This window comes from Choloepus didactylus, chromosome 7, assembly GCF_015220235.1.
Source record: "Choloepus didactylus isolate mChoDid1 chromosome 7, mChoDid1.pri, whole genome shotgun sequence".
NCBI lineage: Eukaryota > Metazoa > Chordata > Mammalia > Pilosa > Megalonychidae > Choloepus > Choloepus didactylus.
This window is the reverse complement of record NC_051313.1, coordinates 128,945,111-128,966,382: the sequence shown is the minus strand read 5'-3', so window position 1 is coordinate 128,966,382 and position 21,272 is coordinate 128,945,111. Positions and strand designations below refer to the sequence as shown.

General features: G+C 38.5%; 1 protein-coding gene across 2 annotated transcripts in view; it reads left to right on the top strand.

The window, feature by feature from the left end:
- The first annotated feature begins 888 nt into the window (after positions 1–888).
- MRS2 (magnesium transporter MRS2) overlaps positions 889–21,272 on the top strand; it is a 58,254-nt gene continuing 37,870 nt past the window's right edge. For both annotated transcript variants that reach the window (XM_037844572.1, XM_037844573.1), the window contains exons 1-3: positions 889–1,184; positions 2,977–3,050; positions 5,366–5,402. In XM_037844572.1, the coding sequence (XP_037700500.1) occupies positions 995–1,184; positions 2,977–3,050; positions 5,366–5,402 (301 nt within the window). In that variant the 5' untranslated portion in view covers positions 889–994. The remainder of the gene's footprint in view (positions 1,185–2,976; positions 3,051–5,365; positions 5,403–21,272) is intronic.

Genomic DNA, 21,272 nt, shown 5'->3' with positions numbered 1-21,272 from the left:
TCTGTGATTTTTCTTTTTTGGCATTACAGAGTTATGGTTATCTTGAAATTGATGTTTGTGGGGACCCAGGACCTGGGCCCCCTCCCCTTCATAGTGACTTCACATAGCTGCCTACTTTACCAGAAGAGACGTTAAAAGTTATCAGACCTCCCCAGGGGAGGAAAAATGTACTGTAAACAAAGTATTGAAACTATCCTCCCCGTCACTGTTGATAACAAATCTCCACACCCTTGTGTCACAAGATCGTGCAGAAACTCTGTTCTCACACCCTTCTCGCCCTAACCCTTATAAACCACCCTCTGGCACCCCCAGCTTTCGCCGAGCGCTAACATCCATCTTTCCCGGCGCCACGCCTTGGAACCATAACTCCTTTAAGTCCTATTAAACTAATGTCTAACTCCGTGCCTGGCGTGTTCTTAGGTCCTAGGGCTAAGCTGGGTTGTAACAATGTTATCTTAGATTTGATGAAATACGGAATATAAATTCTGTGCGTGCATGTTCCAGAATCTTTGTTATCAAGAATCTGGAAAACATTATTCCATTTGTCAATTATTTTTACTACATTAAATTTAAATATAAATTAAATGAGTTGGGGATGTTCCTAACTTCCTCACTTCTAATTTGCAAATTTCAACATATGAATGAAAATGCAAAGTATTATACACATGTCGAGTATTTTTTCACCTTTAACCGGCTTTCGACAGCTCGTCTCATCATTTACCTGTAAACGTGCCCCACCTTGTCGGAGCCCGTCCCTCCTCACTTCAGTGGAACGCAAACTCCTATTGGCCACGAGACAAACGCGGCGCACCCCACAAGGCACCTTCCGAGCATGCGTGGGAAGAAACAGGCAGAGCGGCCTTCCCCGCGCATGCGCGGTACGCAGCGGCCGCAGCTTGGACGCCCGCTGGAGCCGGCGTGTTGCGGGCTTAAGAGCTGGTGTCGGGTATGAAGGGTTGGTGTTTGGCTGCGGCGTCCTCCTAGCTCCAGGGCCATGGAGTGCCTGCGGAGTCTGACCCGGCTGCTGCCCCGCGCGGTGGGACTCTCCCGGCGGTCCTTGTGTGCCGTGGCCTTGGGCCGGACCCATGGGGTTCGTCCTGTTGCCGCCAGCGGCCGCGCGGCCCAACTTCTCGGAAGGAGCCCGGCTCTGCAGCTGTGCGGGCCCCGCCGGCTCCGCGTGGCAGGTACCTTCCCTCCCCACCCTACAACCTTGGGACGCAGGTCTTGGAGTGACCTTAGGTCCCCGTCCCGACCTTCTAGCCTGGTTGTGGCGGCCCCGCACGGCGTCCTAGGCCGGCCTGGGTCTCCGGCTCCGCCTTGGGCGCCGGGTGATTTGCCAGCTTGCACAGGTGCGCGGGACAAGCTGCGTCCCGCCAGCTCGTGATGTGACTGCCTTGCTAGCGTCCAAAACAACCCACCTCTCTGCTCTCTCACCGCTCCTTTTCGCAAATCTTGTGACGATAGTTGGAACCTTGAAAAATCCTGTTTGTCGCTTTGTGGTTTGCAGAGCGCGTTCACCTGGTGCCTTGGTTACCACCCCGCTTAAGTGTTCCTGTGAGAAGGACTTTTAAACACGAGTTGTACGCTTACTCATCATGATAGTTCGGAGGCCAGGTTTTTCTGTCCCTTCTTTATACCAGCTTCTAGACACATTTACACCATTGTCCAGTTACGCAGGTAGGCTGAAACACTTCTTGGTGAGAGTTGCTCCGGAAAAACATGTGACTTTATTTTCAAGTATTGTAGAGCTAAACAGCCAGAGAGGAGTGGGGGTGGGAATCCGAGTTCAAAAGCATGGTGATGCGTTTTAACATTTTCAGACAATTTGGATGCTAATATTGCTTAGAAATAAAAGATATTGAAATGTATGCCTTTCTCAAAAATACAGTACTCTTCTCAGTTGTACTCTAAAGTGCCTTCCAAAGTAACTCACTACCACCGCCTCTTTCACCATGCTTATTCCTGTCATTGGAGATTCTTTTCTAGTTGGTTTATATTCCATGTACCCATCTGTGACAGTGCTTGGGAACCCAGTTTCTGCCCATCTACTGGGAGAGCTTTAGGATCAGTACTGAGAATCAGAATCTTAATTCTGGTGACACTGTCTAACTTGTAACTTACTACCTTTATTCGCCTAACCCTTATACTTTATGTTTTGTAGAGGGAAACAGCAAACCTCAGATATTAACAAATTACGTAAGCTGTTAAATATATATAGTTGGAAGGGACTTTAAGATCAGAAATGAGAATATATTTACATGTTCTCTGGAGTCAACATTACTTTGGAAGCATAAAATAATTGGTGATATTTTTACACCTACATTCCTCTTATGTTTAGTATTTTAAAGTGTCTTTTGTCAGTTATAAATTTACTTGCTTTTATCTCCTGCGCATTTTATATAGACTTATTTTCAAATGTAGATTTGTTTTCATTTCAGTTGAATGGTGTATATCAAAAGTACTCATTATACAGTGTATCTGACATACATAGAAAAGAAGTAAAATTTGTCAATTTCATAATTGATAGTTCAGTCCCATCATAGAATGCTGAAAGATAAGGTGGTAATTGGAACCATTGTTTTCTGAAGTATATAATTTGCATGAAAAACCTTCTTAAATTGTGGAGAAAAGAATACTGGACATTTTCTTTTAGCTCAGTACATTGTGTTATGTATTTGTTCATCGAACTCTGAGATATCGTAATAATTAGAAAGGAAAAGAATGGTTAGGATCAATAAATTATTCTCTCACCTAAGCCATTAATTATTTAAAAATCCTTCCCTGCCTAACCTAACAAAATCATCTCCAAATATTAAAATTAACCGATAAAGAGAGTTTCATCTTTTTCCCAAAGCATAGAAGATTTTAAAAATAGTAAAATAGTCTGAAGGTCTCCGCATAACTATGAGAATTGTATTTCAGCTACACGTGAAAAACCAATTGTATGACCACAGGGAATTTTCATTTATTCTTCAGGTGAAATGATCCGGTTTAGAACTTCTGATGTCTCTCAAGCCACTTTAGCCAGTGTGGCCCCAGTGTTTACTGTGGTGAGTATGTATGGTACATTTGATAATGTATAGAGAGCACTTCACATGCTTATTAAGTTAATGGGGTTAGATTGTGGCCAAGATATTAATTTTTGTTTTTTTAGTGAATAGTATAAGTTATGTTGTCTTTGTTTTGTGGGTAGCCAGTGACCTGAGTACCAGCTAGATGCTTAACAGAGTTCTTGAAATTTGGCTAATGACTGTAGAGCTCTTCTTTTAATACTAGAACAGGTCATTCATATCACTGTTCAGAGCTTCCTACTTGAGCACTCAAGATTTCCCTGTGAGTCTGTTTAGAAGTCCTTAATGGCTATCAGTAATAGAGAGCCTTGAACCTGTGCTATACAGGATAATAAGCGGGAGCATCTTGGAGGCAGCACAATGTGGTATTTAAGAGTACATGCTTTTTAGGGTCATGCTCTTTGCAACTTTATCTCAAATAGCTCAGCAAAAAATTGATAAGAATAATATGTACAACAACACTGTATGTATATTTAGAGAGAGGAAATAAGACCACTGGACCAAAATGTTAACAAAGGGTGACCCTTGGTGAAAGTTATACTAGGAATTAGTTGTAATATTCTTACAACATTTTTGGCAGGCTTTTAATTAAAAAAAAAAAGTTTTATTTTAAAAAAATATATTCATGCTCTGAGCCAGACTTCCTATATTAGTATTTCTCCCTCTTACCATAAACTGAGTGTACTTGGACAAGTTGTGTTAATATCTTTGTGCCTTAGTTTTCTCATTTGTAAACGGGAGAGAATACTATTTACTTTTTAGAATTGTTGTGAGGATTAAATTAGCTCATATATGTAAAACTTAGAATAGTGCCTGTCACATAATCATTAAATATGTATTAGCTGTTGACATCATTATTATCATTTAGGCTTATTAACATAAGAATTTTTCTTTATAAACTATACAGAGCAAGATCACCCCCAGAATTACATGTAAAATTTATCACTGTCACTTAATGTTATTATTTGCCAGTTTAGAGAAGAATACAAAATCAGATTTAAATAATGAAGGGAGATTCACTGCTGGTGAAGTAATTGCCTACCAAGAGCATTTAAGAAAATCAGTTGGTGGTATTAGAAATAAGAGAGTTTAGAAAGTGAGCTATTTACAAAAATAAACATTTTTTAAAAATCATAGCTTTTATTGATTTTATTTTTTTTTTAATCAGAAAAAAAATTCCATTACCAGGGTCTGGATGGGGGTACAGAATGGGGGAGTTAATGCTTAATTGTTACAGAATTTCTATTTGTGGTGATAGAAAAGTTTTGGTAATAGGTGGTGGTGATGGTAGTACAAAATTGGAAGATAATTGATAGCACTGAATTATATATTTGAATGTGGTTAAAGGGGAGATTTTAGGTTGTGTATATGTTATTACAATAAAAATTTAAAAAAGAAACAATAGAGGACTTATAACACAAGCAATGAACCCTAATTTCACTTCAGACTTGACTGCTAGCAAGCATTATGGAAATCTATTCCCTCTACTTTAGAGGAAATACATGCATTTTCTGCTTCATGTTCTCTCTTCAAACCTTCAAACTAACAGAAGAGGCTTTTAATATAAATCTTTGATTCTGTAGCACCTACCAGGGAGATTTCTTAGCCTCAACTAGATATTTAGATTCATAAAATAGGCCTCACTTTGTTCAAGTTACTCAGAAGCTGATAGGACAGGAACCACAGCAGGGCAGCTTCAGGTGTTTTCCTCTTCAGAAGAAGTCCTTGCAGCAATCCAGGGACTTCCCTGGCTCTCCAATGACAGCTGAAGTGCAAGGAGATGAGATTCTCAAAGGTGGATGTGAGATCCACCTTGGCTTAGAATCCCCATACCTATAGGGCCAGTATCTCTTGTAACAATCTAAGAGGCACAGCTCCCAGTACCCCACAAGGAACAAGGCCAGTTATGAGAGCCACCAACACCCAAGAAAGAGCAGAGCTATGACTTCTTACCAGGTATCCATAATTTGTTCATAGTCTTCCTGGTCCCATGCAGTCCACCAGTCAGTGGTTATTTTTACTGTATGGAATGTTGCCTAATAACACAACTGATACTCCTTCTTTATCTGATTTCTAGGGGAACTGAGATAGAAAGTAAATCCAAGATCACATTTGTCCTTAGCTAAAGAAAAAGGGTGGTTCTTTTAAACTCTTGACTCATAACTGGATAACCTAAAGAAGGGCAGTTACGACTTATATCTGCCCTTTAATATTTTGATGTTATTACTCATAATATAAATAGTATACTAAGTTGGAGGGAAATGATATTTTGTTTTTGTATTATCTCTTTTCAGACAAAATTTGACAAAGCAGGAAATGTTACTTCTTTTGGTGAGTATTTTTAGTTATTTTCTTCTGAATCAGTTTTTTTTTTTTTTGTATTCTTTGTGTATAGTGAGTATTGAAGAGCTCTTTCTTCAGCATTTGTCCATCAACCCCTAATTAGAACTGGCCACACCTGACTGTGCTTATTTTCCCAAATTGTTTTTTTTTTTCTCTCAGGTGGCCACTTTTGTCTAATGCTGCATTAAAGGGGTGTTTTGGAGAGCAGTGCCTAATGTAGAGCTGGAGCACAAAGACACACTTTTCCCTTTTGTTTCTCTTCTGTTATTCTCCCTTTCACTGCCCTACTCGTATTCGTTCTCTTCTTGTACTATGATTAAGGTGGAATCACATAATATCACTGACTTTGCAGTGGCAGTGTGTGAGGGTAGAGCACTGGATGGCAGACAAATGGAACACCACCACTTATGACTCTCTGTGGACAGTAACTTTTTTTTTTCCCACATGTCACAAAATAATTTTATTCAAATTCATTACAAAATCTTGGGCTAACATCTTGGTCTTGAACCACTTTTGAATCATCTAACATGGTATCAAGAGAATTCCCTTCTCTTACATGACATTGTTTGAGATCCAGGTCTTGAGAATCTGTGTTTATGGTACAGATGGAAATGTTATCCTGAGCTTTAAAAACTCATTTGCATCACTTTGGAACAGTTGGCTTTTTCATTTGTTCAGTGGGGAGTGTTTTTGATTTCCATTTAATGGACCACTTTTGTTTCTTTAAGCAGTTTTAGTCACACACCATACAATCCATCCAACATGTACAATCAATGCCTTGGTATAATCACAGAGTTGTGCTTCCATCACCAAAATCAATTTTATAGAGCATTTTTCATTTCTTGAAAAAGTCTCATACCTCTTAAATCCCCTATTATTGACACTTAGCATTGACACTTCATATTGATGAAAGAATGTTGCAATATTACTGTCAACTATAGTTCATAGTTTGCATTAGGTATGTTTTTTCCCATATATCACCCTATTATTAACACCTTGTAATAGTGACGTACATTTGTTGTAGTTCATGAAAGAACATTCTTATATTTGTACTATTAAACACCTTCATTGTCCACAACAGGGTTCACCATGTTATACAGTCCTATGTTTCATTCTCTAGCTTTTCCTCTAGTGACATACACAACCCTAAACTTCTTTCAACCACAATCACACGTGTGATTCAGCACTGCTAATTACACTGATAATAAATAATATGCTACCACCACTCTATCCATTTTCAAGCATTTACAATCCACCTTATTAAAAATTCTGCACAAATTAATTATCAGCTTCCCATTCTCTACCCTCATTCTAATTCCTGATAACCTATTCGGTAGGTATTGATATCATGTTACTCATTATATTTAGTTCATACTAGTGAGATTATATAATATTTGCCCTCTTGTGTCTAGCTTATTTCACTCAGCAAAATGTCTTCAAGGTTCAGTCATATTGTCGCATGTATCAGGGCTTCCTTCTCTTTTTTTTTAAAGCAATTTTATTGAGATAAATTAAAATACCATACAATCAATCTAAAGTGTACACTGTCTTCTAATATATTCACAAAATTGTGCATACTTCACCACAAACAATTCTAGAACATTTTCACCCTGAAGTAGGTTCACTCACTCAGTTATACAGTCCCATGTTTTATCTTCTGGCTTTCCCTCTAGTGTCATACACAACCCTAAACTTTCCTTTCAACCACAGTCACACCCACATATCATTGCTGTTAGTTACACTCACTATAATGTACTCCTATCACCTCCATCCATTTCCAAATATTTAAATTCAATCTGGTTAAAAATTCTGCACAAATTAAGCAGCAGCTCCCCATTCTCCACCCTCATTTTATGTTCTGGTGACCTATGTTCTAGATCTTAACACCTTGAGTTTGCTAGTTATATTTAGTTAATAGTACTGAGAACATACAATATTTATACTTTTGTATCTGACTTATTTCACTCAGCATAATATCGTCAAGGTTCATCCATATTGTCGCATGTGTCATGACTTCATTTCTTCTTACAACTGAATAATGTTCCATCAAATACATACACACATACACAACACACACATATATATATACACACACGTTTTGTTTATCTATTCATTGGTTGATGGACACTTGGATTGTTTCCGTATTTGGCAATTCTGAATGATGTTGCTATGAACTTTGGGGTGCAAATGTCTGTTCATGTTCCTGCTTTCAGTTCTTCTGAGTATGTACCTAGTACGGGGATTGCCAGATCATATGACATTTCTATACTTAGCTTCCTGAGTAACCACTAAACTGTCTTTCACAGCAGCTGCACCATTCTACATTATCACCAAAAGTGAATAAGTGTTACTATTTCATCACATCCTCTCCAACACTTGGCAGGTTTCTGTTTTGTTGTTGTTGTTTAATTCAATTAGTTGTTTATTTGGGGGAAATTCATTTCCATCTGTGGCAGTAAAATTGACTATCAGCTGAATCAGCTACTGGGAGTCCATTTACACTTATGGTCCCTCTGTAATTAGTTTTACTTTCTAACCCAGATAGTTTTTTGTTTGTTTGTTTGTTTTAAATTTAATTTTATTGAGATATATTCACATACCATACAGTCATCCAAAGTGTACAATCAGTTGTTCACAATACCATCATATAATTGTGCATTCATCACCCCAATATAGTTTTTGAACATTTTCCTTGTACCGGAAAAGTGAGACTAAGAATTAAAAAAAAAAGTAAAAAAAGAACAACCAAATCATTCCCCACATCCCACCCTATTTTTCATTTGGTTTTCTTTTTTGTTATGATTGTCTCTCTTCTTTTTTTAAATTCATTTTTATTGAGATATATTCACATACCATGCAGTCATCCAAAGTGTACAATTGTTCACAGTACCATCATATACTTGTGCATTCATCAACCCAATCTATTTGTTGAACAGTTTCCTTGTACCAGAAAAAGTGAAAAAAGAATAAAAAATTAAAGTAAAAAAAGACACCCAAATCATCCCCCTACTCTATATTTCATTTAGTTTTTTGTCCCCATTTTTTACTCATCCATCAATACACTGGATAGAGGGAGTGTGATCCACAAGGCTCTCACAATCACACCGTTACCCCTTGTAAGTTGCATTGCTATACAATTGTATTCAAGAGTCAGGGCTACTGGATTGTAGTTTGATAGTTTCAGGTATTTACTTCTAGCTATTTCATTGCATTAAAGCCTAAAAAGGGTTATCTATACAGTGCATAAGAGTGCCCAGCAGAGTGACGTCTCGACTCAGTTTGGAATCCCTCAGCCACTGAAACTTTGTTTTGTTTCATTTCGTATCCCCTTTTTGGTCAAGATGTTCTCAGTCCCACGGTGTCGGGTCCAGATTCATCCCTGGGAATCATATCCCACATTGCCAGAGAGATTTACACCCCTGGGGGTCAGATCCCATGTAGCGGTGGGGAGGGCAGTGAGTTCACCCACTGAGTTGGCTTAGCTAGAGAGAGAAGGCCACATCTGATCAACAAAGAGGTACTCGGGGAGACTCCTAGGCACAATTATAAGCAGGTTTAGCTTCTCTTTTGCAGTAATGAGCCTCATAAGGGCAAGTCCTGTTATACAGGGCTTGGCACATCAAACCATCAGTCCTCAAAATGTTTGTGAGAACATCAGCAACAATCCAGGTGAGGAAGTCCAACACCTCTGCATTTTTCCCCAGCTCCTCAGGGGGACCCTGCATATATATTTTTATTCTCTCCCCAAATTACTTTGGGATGTTGCTATTTCACACTAACCTATGCAAACCTACCAGGTCTCACTTCCTCTTAAAAGTTCCATGTAATTATGGTATTTAAACAAACTGTACTAGTTAAATTGTCTAGGAAATATAGCTCTTGCACCAACTAACCATCTCTTCCCTTGGTCTCACATGGAATTGGAGGCTTTAAAATGCAGTTAGTATTGAACTTTACCCTTTCCCCTAGTCCTAACCACATCTGCTTCATTCATATCTCTGGTTGAAGTCTGGACTCTTTTTCAGCTTTTTTAACAGTTGCCATATGTTCTAATACTGACATTCATATCTCCCGAGTTCTAGCTCTGAGTTTCACGTGTCACCCAGATACCCAAAGTTCCAGGGATCAAACAGGTTACACACAAAGGGATCAAGATCTCAGAATCTGGAGATAGCCATTACCGTTCAGGAATAGATGTGACTGCTGTAAGAGCTTACAATCTAGGGACCATTACGATAAGCATTCCCCTGATAAGCTGTGCTCTAAGGGTCAATTCTGAGTTTACACATTGTAGTTAGTCCATATTGGTGAGGCATTATAGTGTTTGCCTTTGTTTCTGGTGTAGTTCATTCAGAATGCTGTCTACAGGTTCCATTCACTTTCCTGCCTGTCTCACAGCTTCACTCCTTCTCGCAGTTGCTCAATATTCCATTGTATGCACGCAAAACAGTTCACCATTCTGTTCCTCAGTCGATATACCCTTACGCCACCTCTACCCATTGCAAATCATGGATATTGCCTCCATAAACACCAGTGTCAAATGTCCATTCATGTCCCTGCTCTCAGATCCTCCAAGTGAATGCCCCCTAATGAGGTAGCAGGACCTTAAGGCACCCACATACTTAGCTTCTTACGGAACCACCCCGCTGTTCTCCAGAAAGGCTATACCATTCTGCTTCCTAACCAACAGTAAATATGTACATCCCTCTTTCCATGTTTTCACCAGAACTTTTATCCCTATTTATATTTTTTCATACAATTTTATAGAGCTATAGTCACATACAGTGTAATTATTCACAGTGTACAATAAGTTCACGATATCATCATACGGTTGTGTATTTATCATCACAGTCAGCACTTTGACATATTGGTTTCTATGGGAAAAAAAAAGTTGTTGGTTTTTCTTTTGTTTTGTTTTGTTTTTCTTGAGATTGTTCACAAACCATACAATTATCCAAAGATCCAAACTGTACAATCAGTTGCCCACAGTACCATAATAACAGCTGTTATTTTTTTTCAATTTTTAGAACATTTTCATTACTCCAAAAAAGAAATAAAGATAAAAAAAAAAAAAGGAAACTCATATCCTCTACCCATTGCAAATCATGCATACTGCTTCCATAAACACCAGTGTGCAAATGTCCATTCATGTCCCTAACCTGCCCCCCTCCATTACTGATTCATAGTATTGGTATAGTACATCTGTTACTGTTGATGAAAGAATGTTAAAATACTACTATCTGTAGTATATAGTTTGCAATAGGTATATATTTTTTCCTATATGCCCCTCTATTTTTAACTTCTAGTTATAGTGTCATACATTTGTTCTAATTCCTGAGAGAGATTTTTAGTATTTGTACAGTAATTACGGAGGTTGTCCACCACAAGATTCACTGTTTTATATATTCCCATAGTTTAACCTCCAGCTTCCTTCCGGTGATATATGTGACTCTGATCTTCCCCTTTCTACCACCTTTACACACCATTCAGCACTGTTAGTTATTCTCACAATGTGCTACCATCACCTCTGTTCATTTCTAAATGTTTAAGTTCACCCTAATTGAACGTTCTGCTCATAATAAGCAGCTGCTCCCCATTCTTTAGCCTCGTTCCATACCCTGGTAACTTACATTTCATGTCTATGAGTTTACATATTATAACTAGTTCTTATGAGTGAGACCCTGCAATATTTGTCCTTACGTGTTTGTCTTTTTTCACTCGATATAGTACCCTCAAGTTTTTTTCATTAACCCATTTTTTAAAAGATGGTTTTGTTCACATACCATACATTCCATCCTAAGTAAACAGTCGATGGTTCCCTGTATAGTCACGTATTTATGTATTCACCACAATCACCACTATCTATATAGGGACATCACCATTTCTTCCACAAAGAAAGAGGAAGAGTCAAAGAAGGTACAGAGACAAAAGAAAAAAAAGAAAGAAAAAAAGAAACATGACAGGAAGCAACAAAAGGAAAGATAGCATTAAACCAAAGTAGTAGAATAAAGAGTCAGACAGCATCACCAATGCCAAGAGTCCCATACCCCTCCCTTATGTCCCCCCCACCATATTCATTTAGCTTTGGTATATTGCCTTTGTTACATTAAAGGAAGGATAATACAGTGTTTCTGTTAATTATAGTCTCTAGTTTGCATTGAGTGTATTTTTCTCCCACTCCTACCCTATTTTTAACACCTTGCAATGATGGCATTCATTTGTCTTGCCTCATGTAAAAACATATTTGTACCTTTTATCACAATCGTTGAGCACCCTAGGTTTCACTAAGTCATACAGTCCCAGTCTTTATCTTTCCTCTTTCCTTCTGGTGTCCCACATGCTCCTAACCTTCCTCTTTCAACCACACTCACAGTCATCTTTGTTCATTGTACTTACATTGCTGTGCTACTATCTCCTAAAATTATGTTCCAAACCTCTCACTCCTGTCTTTTCCTTTCTGTCTGTAGTGCTCCCTTTAGTGTTTCCTGTAGAGCAGGTATCTTGTTCACAAACTCTGTCATTGTCTGCTAGTCAGAGAAATATTTTAAGCTCTCTCTCATATTTGAAGGACAGTTTTGCCGGATATAGGATTCTTGGTTGGTGGTTTTTCTCCTAGTATCTTAAATATATCACACCACTTCCTTCTTGCCTCCATGGTTTCTGCTGAGAAATCCGCACATGGTCTCATCAAGCTTCCTTTGTATGTGATGGATCGCTTTTCTCTTGCTGCTTCCAGGATTCTCTCTTTATCTTTGATGTTTGATGATCTGATTATTAAATGTCTTGGTATAGGCCTATTCAGATCTATTCTGTTTGGGGTACACTGTGCTTCTTGGATCTGTAATTTTATGTCTTTCATAAGAGATGGGAAATTTTCATTGATTATTTCCTCTATTGTTTCTGCCCACTTTCCCTTCTCTTCTCCTTCTGGGACACCCATGACAAGTACATTCCTGCATTTTGTATTGTCATTTAGTTCCTGGAGACGTTGCTCATATTTTTCCATTCTTTTCTCTCATCTGTTCTTTTGTGTGTAGGCTTTCAGGTGTCTTGTTTTCTAGTTTCTGAGTGTTTTCTGCCTGTATCATATTGAGAAAGTTTCCTTCTATTCCTATCCTTTGAAGTGTTTTCATCAAGAAAGAATGTTGAATTTTGTCAAATGCCTTTACTGCGTCAATCGAGATGATCATGTCATCCTTCCGCTTTGATTTATTAATGTGTATTGCATTAATTGTTTTTCTTGTGTTGAATCAGCCTTGCATAGCTGGAATAAATCCCACCTGGTCTTGGTTTATAATTCTTTAAATGTGCTGCTGGATTCAATTTGCGAGTATTTTATTGAGGATTTTTGCATCTATATGCATTAAACAGATTGGTCAATAGTTTTTTGTTTTTTTTTTTTAATTATCTTTGTCTGATTTTGGTGTAGGGTGATGTTAGCTTTATAGAATGAGTGGGGTAGCTTTCTTTTTTGAAGAGTTTGAGCAGGATTGGTATGAATTTTTTCTTGATTGAGAGAAAAATTCACACGTGAAGCCATCTGATCCTAGGCTTTTCTTTTGGGGGAGCTTTTTGATGACTGATTCAGTGTCTTGTGATTGATTTGTTGAGGTCTTCTATTTCTTCTGAAGTCAGTGTCGGTTGTTTATGCTTTTCTAGGAAGTTGTCCATTTCGTCTAAGTTGTCTAGTTTATTAGCATATAGTTGCTCATAGTATCTTCTCATTATCTCCTTTATTTCTGCAGGTTTAGTAGTTATGTTTCCTTTCCCATTTCTGATTGTATTTATTTGCATCCGCACTCTCGCTCTCTCGCTCGCGCTCGCTCTCTCTCTCTCTCTCTCTCTCTCTCTCTCTCTCTCTCTCTCTCTCTTTTGTTAGCCTAGCTAGGGGTCCATCAGTTTTGTTGATTTTCTTAAAGAACCAACTTCTGCTTTTGTTGATTCTCTCTATTGTTTTCCTGTTATCGATTTCATTTATTTCTGTTCTAATCTTTATTTCTTTCCTTCTGTTTGCTTTGGGGTTAGTTTGCTGTTCGTTTTCTAGTTCCTCCATGTGAATAGTTAATTCTTCAATTTTTGCTCTCTCTTCTCTTTTAATATAGGCATTTAGGGCAATAAATTTCCCTCTTAGCACCACCTTTGCTGCATCCCATAAGTTTTGATATGTTGTGTTTTCATTATCATTTACCTTGAGATATTTACTAATTTCTCTTGTAATTTCTTCCTCTACATACTGGTTTTCTAAGAGGATGTTGTTTAGCTTCCCTATGTTTGTGAATTTTACAATCTTCTGCCTCTTACTTACTTCCAATTTCATTCCATTATGTTCCAAGAAAGTGTTTTGTATTATATCAATATTATTAAATTTGTCGAGACTTGCTTTGTGACCCAACATGTGGTCTGTCCTAGAGAATGTTCCATGAGCACTTGAGAAAAAAGTGTATCCTGCTGTTTTGGGGGGGGAGGTAGTGTTCTATAAATATCTGTCAAGTCTAGTTCATTTATCATACAATTCAATATCTCTGTTTCTTTATTGATCCTCTGTCTAGATGTTCTATCCATTGATGAGCGCATGTATTGAAGTCTCCAACTATTATTGTAGAGGTGTCTACTTCTCCTTTCAGTGTTCTCAGTGTTTGCCTCATGAATTTTGGGGCATTCTGGCTTAGTGCATAAATATTTATGATTGTTATGTTTTCTTGATGAATTGACACTTTTATTAATATATAGTGTCCTTTGTCTCTTTTAATTGTTTTACTTTTGAAATCTAATTTGTCTGATATTAATATAGCTACTCCCACTTTTTTCTGGTTGTTGTTTGCATGAAGTATCTTTTTCCAACCTTTCACTTTCAGCTTTTGTTTATCCTTGTGTCTAAAGTGAGTTTCTTGTAGACAGCATATGGATGTGTCCTGTTTTTTAATCCATTATGCCAGTCTGTGTCTTCTTTTGGGGAGTTTAATCCATTAACATATAGTTTTATTACTTTAAGGACAGTACTTTCTTCTACTTTTTGGTCTTCAGGATTTTATATGTCATATCTTATTTTTTTCCTCTCTCTCCTTTTACCCTTCCTGATAATCTTTATTTCTACACTCTTCTCCAAACCTCTCTCTCCTGTCTTTTCCTATCAGCCTGTAGCACTCCCTTTAGTATTTCTTGTAGCGCCGGTCTCTTATTCACAAACTCTCTCAGTGTCTGTTTGTCTGAAAGTATTTTAATCTCTCCCTCATTTTTGAAGGACAGTTTTGCCAGATATAGAATTCTTGGTTGGCAGTTTTTCTCTTTCAGTATCTTAAATATATCATACCACTGCCTTCTTACCTCCATGGTTCCTGCAGAGAAGTCTGTGCATAGTCTTATTGAGCTTCCCTTGTATGTGATGGATTGCTTTTCTCTGGCTGCTTTCAGAATTCTCTCTTTGTCTCTGACATTGGACAATCTGATCAGTAAGTGTCTTGGAGTATGTCTGTTGGGATTTATTCTGTTTGGAGTACACGCTACTTCTTGAATCTGTAATTTTCTGTCTTTCAAAAGAGTTGGGAAATATTTCTTCTATTATTCTTTCTGCCCCTTTTCCCTTCCCTTCTTCTGGGATACCCATAGCACATATGTTTGTGCACTTCATGTTGTCATTCATCTCCCTAAGACCCTGCTCATATTTTTCCATTCTTTTCACTATCTGTTCTTTTGTGTGTATGAATTCAAATGTTTTGTCTTCCAGTTCACTGATCCTTTCTTCTGCCTGTTAAGTCTACTATTTTTCCCTGTGTTGTGTTTTTCATCTCCTCAATTGTGCCCTTCATTTCCATAAGTTCTGCTATTTGTTTTTTCAAGTTTATGAGTTCTTCTTTATGGTCATCCAGTGTCTTCTTTATATCCTTCTTCTCTTTTGCCATATCTTCCCTCAGCTGACTGATTCAATTTTTGAATTGAATTAGGGGCTCCGTTTGATTATTAATTATTTGTTTCAGTTCCTATATCTCAGTTGAAGTATTAGTTTGTTCCTTTTGCTCATCCATATTTTTGTATTTCCTAGCATGGCTTGTTATGTTAAGCTGTCTAGGCATTTGATTTTTTTGATTAGTTTATTCTGGAACTTCTTTTCACTCTTTTACCTGGGGTTTTCTTGTTTGGCTTTGTTCTCTATCCTTTGGTGTTCTGTTCATCTTATTTTAGACCTCTAACTTTGGTTCTATTTAGTTGATCAGAATTTTTCACCTCTTGTTTTTCTGTTTCTTGCTATGCCTCTATGTAGCCTTTTTATGAGACGGTCTCCTCGGATATGGTCAACCCCCATCAGGTTTTCCCAGTCCAGAGAGGCCCAGGTCTCAGAAGGAAGACATGGAGTTTCCTTGTGAATGAGACCTTCCTATGAGGCCTCTAGACTTGGTGCTTTTCCTATCCTGTCCAGCAGGTGATGCTTGCCAGCCTGCAGCTCCCTCATCAGTGTAAGGAGGTGTGGTGTCTTTAATTCTCCTGCTGACTTGGACACTGTTGGGGGCATGGCTGTCTCAAGCTGGTTTCTGATTTCCAGCCCCTGGGGTCTGAGTTCCCAGGAGGGCTGCCACTGGAGCTGGGCCACGCCCCACTCTTCTTGGGGAGGTTAAATGCCCTTCAGGGAATTGTCTTCCTCACCAGGCTCACTGCTTTGCCTATTTCAGCTCTATTTTCTGGGTTCAGAGGCCAGTTGCAGATACTGAAAAGAGCTACTTATAATTGTTATTTTAAAAAGACAGAAAGAAAAAAGTCCCTTTTTAAAGCATTTCCCCAGCCTGGAAGTTTTGTCAGTATCAGAATAGAGCATTTAAAGTTGCCCTTTTGGCTATTATCTGGATAATTACTCTCCAACAGCTTTAATTCTGACCTTGCCAGGGGGTTATTGAAGTGTAAAAAGTTGAGTCAGAGAGCAAGAAAGGAGGAGGGGCAAAATGTAGGGGGAAAAAAACAGCCTTTTTGGATCCAGGGAATGGGTGCCCCCTGGTATGTGCACCCCCTTCCTGGAGCCCAGCTCTTCTCTAGCACCCCCAGCTTGAAAAGTTAATTAATTTGTTAATTAATTCTCCAGTTGAGACTGGGTTGAGCCCCCTTTTTGTTCCCAGCAGATTGTTTTTTTTCCTTTCAGGGAGCCAGCTGTGAGACAGTCTGAGAGGTCTAGGCGGGGAGGGGCGCCAGACCCCTGGTCGGGGGAACTTAACAGACTTCGTTGCAGTCTCAGCTTTTTCACTATATCCAGACTTGTGTACAATGTGTGACTGGTCACTGGAGACCCCGAAAACAGTTTCATATAGTTCCTGTTTAATTACTAGCTGCTGTAGAGGAGAGACTAAATTCCACTCCTCAACACGTCACCATCTTGTGCCACCTCTCTGTATTTTTTAATAGTGGCGATTCTAGTAGGTGTGAATGATATCTCATTGTAGTTTTTTTAATCCAATTTTATTGAGATATATCACATACCATACAGTCATCCAAAGCGTACAGTCAGTTGTACTATCATCACATAGTTGTTCATTCATCACTACAATCAATTTTTTGAATATTTATATTACTCCAAAAAATAAGAATAAGGATAAAAATAAAAGTAAAAAAGAACATCCAAAACATCTCATATTCCTTTTCTCCTACTATTATTCATTTACTTTTTATCTCCCTTTTTTCTACTCATTTGTCTATACACTGGATAAAGGGAGTATGAGCCACAAGGTTTTCACGATCACACAGTCACACCTCTAAGCTATGTAGATATGATCGTGTTCAAGAATCAAGGATACTGGGTTGCAGTTCAGCAGTTTCAGGCGTTTCCTTCTAGCTATTCTGCTACACTAAAAACTCAAAAGGGTTATCTATATAATGCATAAAAATAACCTCCGGAATGACTTGCCAACTCCATTTGAGATCTTTTCACCAACGAAATGTTACTTTGTTTAATTTATCTTCCTCGTTTTGATCAGAAAGGTTTACTCAGTCCCATGATTCTGGGTCCAGGCTTATCCCTGGGAGTCATGTCCCATGTCACCAAGGAGATATATACCCTGGAGTAAGGTCCTACATAGCAGGGAGGGAAGTGAGTTTACCTGCCAAGTGGGCATAGAGAGAGAGAGACAGGCCACATCTGAGCTTTAAGAAAAGAGGTTCTCTGGGGGTGATTCTTAGGCATTATTATGAGTAGGCTTAGTCTCTCTGTTGCAGAAACAGGCTTCATAAGGGCAAGCCCCAAGATCGAGGACTTGGCCTAATACAATGTTATTCCCCAATGCTTGCGAGAATATCAGGAATTCCCCAGGTGGGGAAGTTTAATGTTTACACATTTTTCCCCAGACCCTCAAAGAGGCTTTGAAAATACTTTTTATTCTCTGCCCAAAATACTCTGTGATATATCGGGGCTTCATGCTAACCTGTACCAACCAACCAGATCTCACCCCCTTATTCAAGGTTCCATGTAATTATGGTTTTTGAATAAACTGACCATACAAGATAAGTTACATAGCATGCTAGAGAAAGTATAGATTTTGCACCAATAAACATCTCTTCCTTCGGTCTCACGCAGAAGTTGAGGTTTTGAAACTAGTCAATATCATCCTTTTCTCTTTAGTCTGAATTAACTTAGTTCCCATCAAGTCCATTTTGTTCATATCTCTAATTGAAGTCTGATCCCTTTTTCAGCTGTTTTTAACATTTGCTGTATGGGGTAATGCTGATATTCATAGCTGCTGAACTCGGGCTCTGAGTCTCAGGTGTCACACAGATACCCAAAGTTACAGGGACTGACAAGGTTATACACAAACAGCTCATCATCTCAGAATTTAGAGATAACCATTCCAACTCATGAGTAGATGTGACTGTTGTAAGAGCTTACAATCTAGGAACCTTTACCATAAGCTTTCCATTGATAACCTATGCACTCAGATTCAATTCTGAGAGTTTGCACATTATAGTTAGTCCATATTAGTGAGGCGTTAAAACATTTGTCGTTTTGATTCTGCCTTATTTCACTCAACATACTCTTCTCAAGGGCCACTTAGGTGCATACCTCACAACTTCATTTCTTCTTGCCACCTCTCAGTATTCCATTGTATGTATGGTTCACTATTCTGTTTATCAGTTGATGTACCCTTAGGCCACCTCCATCCATTGCGAATCGTGAACATGGCTGCCATAAACACCAGTGTACATTGTCCACTCATGTCCCTGCTATCAATTCTTCCAAGTATATACCCAAAAACAGGGTTGCAGGACCATATGGCAGCCCCATAGTTAACTTCCTGTGGAACCACCACTCTGCCCTCCAGCTGGGCTGCACCATTCTACTTCCCTACTAACAGGGAACAGGTATATCCTTCTCTCCACATTTTCTCCAGCACTTGAATCCCTCTGTTAATTTTTTTAATGGTTTTATTCATACCCCATACAATTCACTGTGAATAAGCAATCAGTGATTCCCAGTATAATCAAGTAATTGTGCGTTCACCACCACAATATATACAAGGACATTTCCGTCTCTTCCCCAAAGAAAGAGGAAAAGGAGAAAAAAAAAGAAAAAAGAAAAATACAGAAGACAGAAAAAAATAAAAACAAAATACTATGAAAAGGTCACACAACATCACCACCACCAAGAATCCCATATCACTCCCTTATATCCCCCCTTATAGACATTTAGCTTTGGTAAATTCCCCTTGTTATAATTAATGGAGGCATCTTACAGTGTTACCATTAACTATAGACTCTAATTTGCATTGATTTTATTTTTTCCCCTATACCATCCAATTTTCAATACCTTGCAATATTGACATTCATTTGTTCTCCCTCATTTAAAAACATTCTTAAATTTGTGCATTTAATTACCGTCATTGACCACTCTAGGTTTTGCTAAGTTATACACTCCCAGTCTTTATCTTCTATTTTTCCTTCTGGTTTCATACACACACTTAGCCTTCCTCTTTCGACTGTACTGACATTCATCTTTGTTCATAGTCTTTACAATATTGTATTACCATCACACAGTATTATGCTATCCATTCCATTTTTGCTTCTGTACAATCAATCCTGTTGTACCTTCTGTACTCATCAAATAACTGATCTCTAACCTCTTTTTATCTCCTGATAACCTGTGTTCTCAACTCTCAAATTTCAGTCATCAGTGTTAGTCCATATTAGTGAGACCATACAGTATTCGTCGTTTTGTTTCTGGCTAATTTCCCTCAACGTAACGTCTACTGTCTACCATTTTGTCTTTTGGATTTTATATGTAATATTTTATTTTTATTTTTTCCTCTCTTTCTCTTTTTACCCTTACTGATAGTCTTTATTTCTACACTCTTCTCCAAACCTCTCTCTCCTGTCTTTTCCTAGCTGCCTATAGTGCTCCCTTCAGTATTTCTTGTAGAGCAGGTATCTTGTTCACAAACTCTCTCGGTGTCTGTCATCTGAAAATATTTTAAACTTTCCCTCATTTTTGAAGGACAGTTTTGCCAGATATAGAATTCTTCGTTGGTGGTTTTTCTCTTTCAGTATCTTAAATATATCATACCACTGCCTTCTCATCTCCATGTTTCTACTGAGAAATCTGGACCGTCTTATCGAGCTTCCTCTGTATGTGATGGATCGCTTTTCTCTTGCTGCTTTCTGAATTCTTTCTTTGTCTTTGAAATTTAATAATTGATTATTAAGTGTCTTGGAGTTAGTCTTCTCATAGCTATTCTGTTTGATATATGTGGTGTTTCTTGGATCTGTAATTTTATGTCTTTCATAACAGATGGGAAATTTTTAGTGATTATTTCCTCCTTTATTTTTTCTGTCCCTTTTCCCTTCTCTTCTTCTAGGATACCCATGATAGGTATATTCGTGTGCCTTATGTTGTCATTCAGATCCCTTAGGCTCTGCTCATATTTTTCCATTCTTTTCCCTATCTGTTCTTTTGTGTGTAGGATTTCATATGTCCTGTCCTGCATTTCATAAATCCTTCTGCCTCTTCAGATCTCCTGTTTTATGTTTCCATTGTGTTTTTCATCTCTTCTATTGTGCCTTTCATTCCCATAAGTTCTGCCAATTGTTTTTTCAAACTTTTGAGTTCTTCCTTATATTTTCTCTGTGTCTCCTTTTTATCCTTATCTTTTCACCATTTCTTCCCTCAACTAATTTATTTGATTTTTTAATTGATTTAGGAGATTTGTTTGATTAATAGTTGTTTCAATTCCTGTATCTCAGTTGAGTGTAAGTTTGTTCCTTTGGGCCAATTTTCGTTTTTCCTGGTGTGATTTGTAATTTTTTGTTGTCTAGGCATCTGGTTTCCTTGATTACCCCAATCAGATTTTCCCAGAGCAGATGGGCCCAGGTCTCAGGAGGAGACTGTATTCAATATGAGGTTTCCCTGAGGATGAGACCCAGCTGATTGTCAGACTTTCCTGTGAGACCGCTAGACTCTACTTTCCCTGTCCTGCCCAGCAGGTGGCACTTGTCAGCCCACAGCATCCCACTGGTATAAACAGGTGTGGTCCCTGTAATTCTCCGCACACCCTGTCCTGGCCAGGGACCAAGGATGTCAGAAGTCAAGTTTAAGTTGTTTCTGGTCCCATACCCCCACCGGTGCTACTGTCTGAGTTCTCTGAGGGAGGACAGGTACTTAAACTGGGTCCTGCCCTGCTTTTCTTAGGGAAGATACACCCTTTAGGGAGTTATCTCTTACAGTTTAATTCCTTCTTTGTGTCTTTGGCTGTATTAACACCATACTTGCCTGGGTCAGTGCTGACAATTGAAAATACCTGAGGCTTTCTCTAATGAGCTACTTGGAATGGGAGGGAAAGAAAAGGAAAAAGAGAGAAAGCCCCTTTTCAGAGCCAGTTCCCAGAAGCCCCCGTT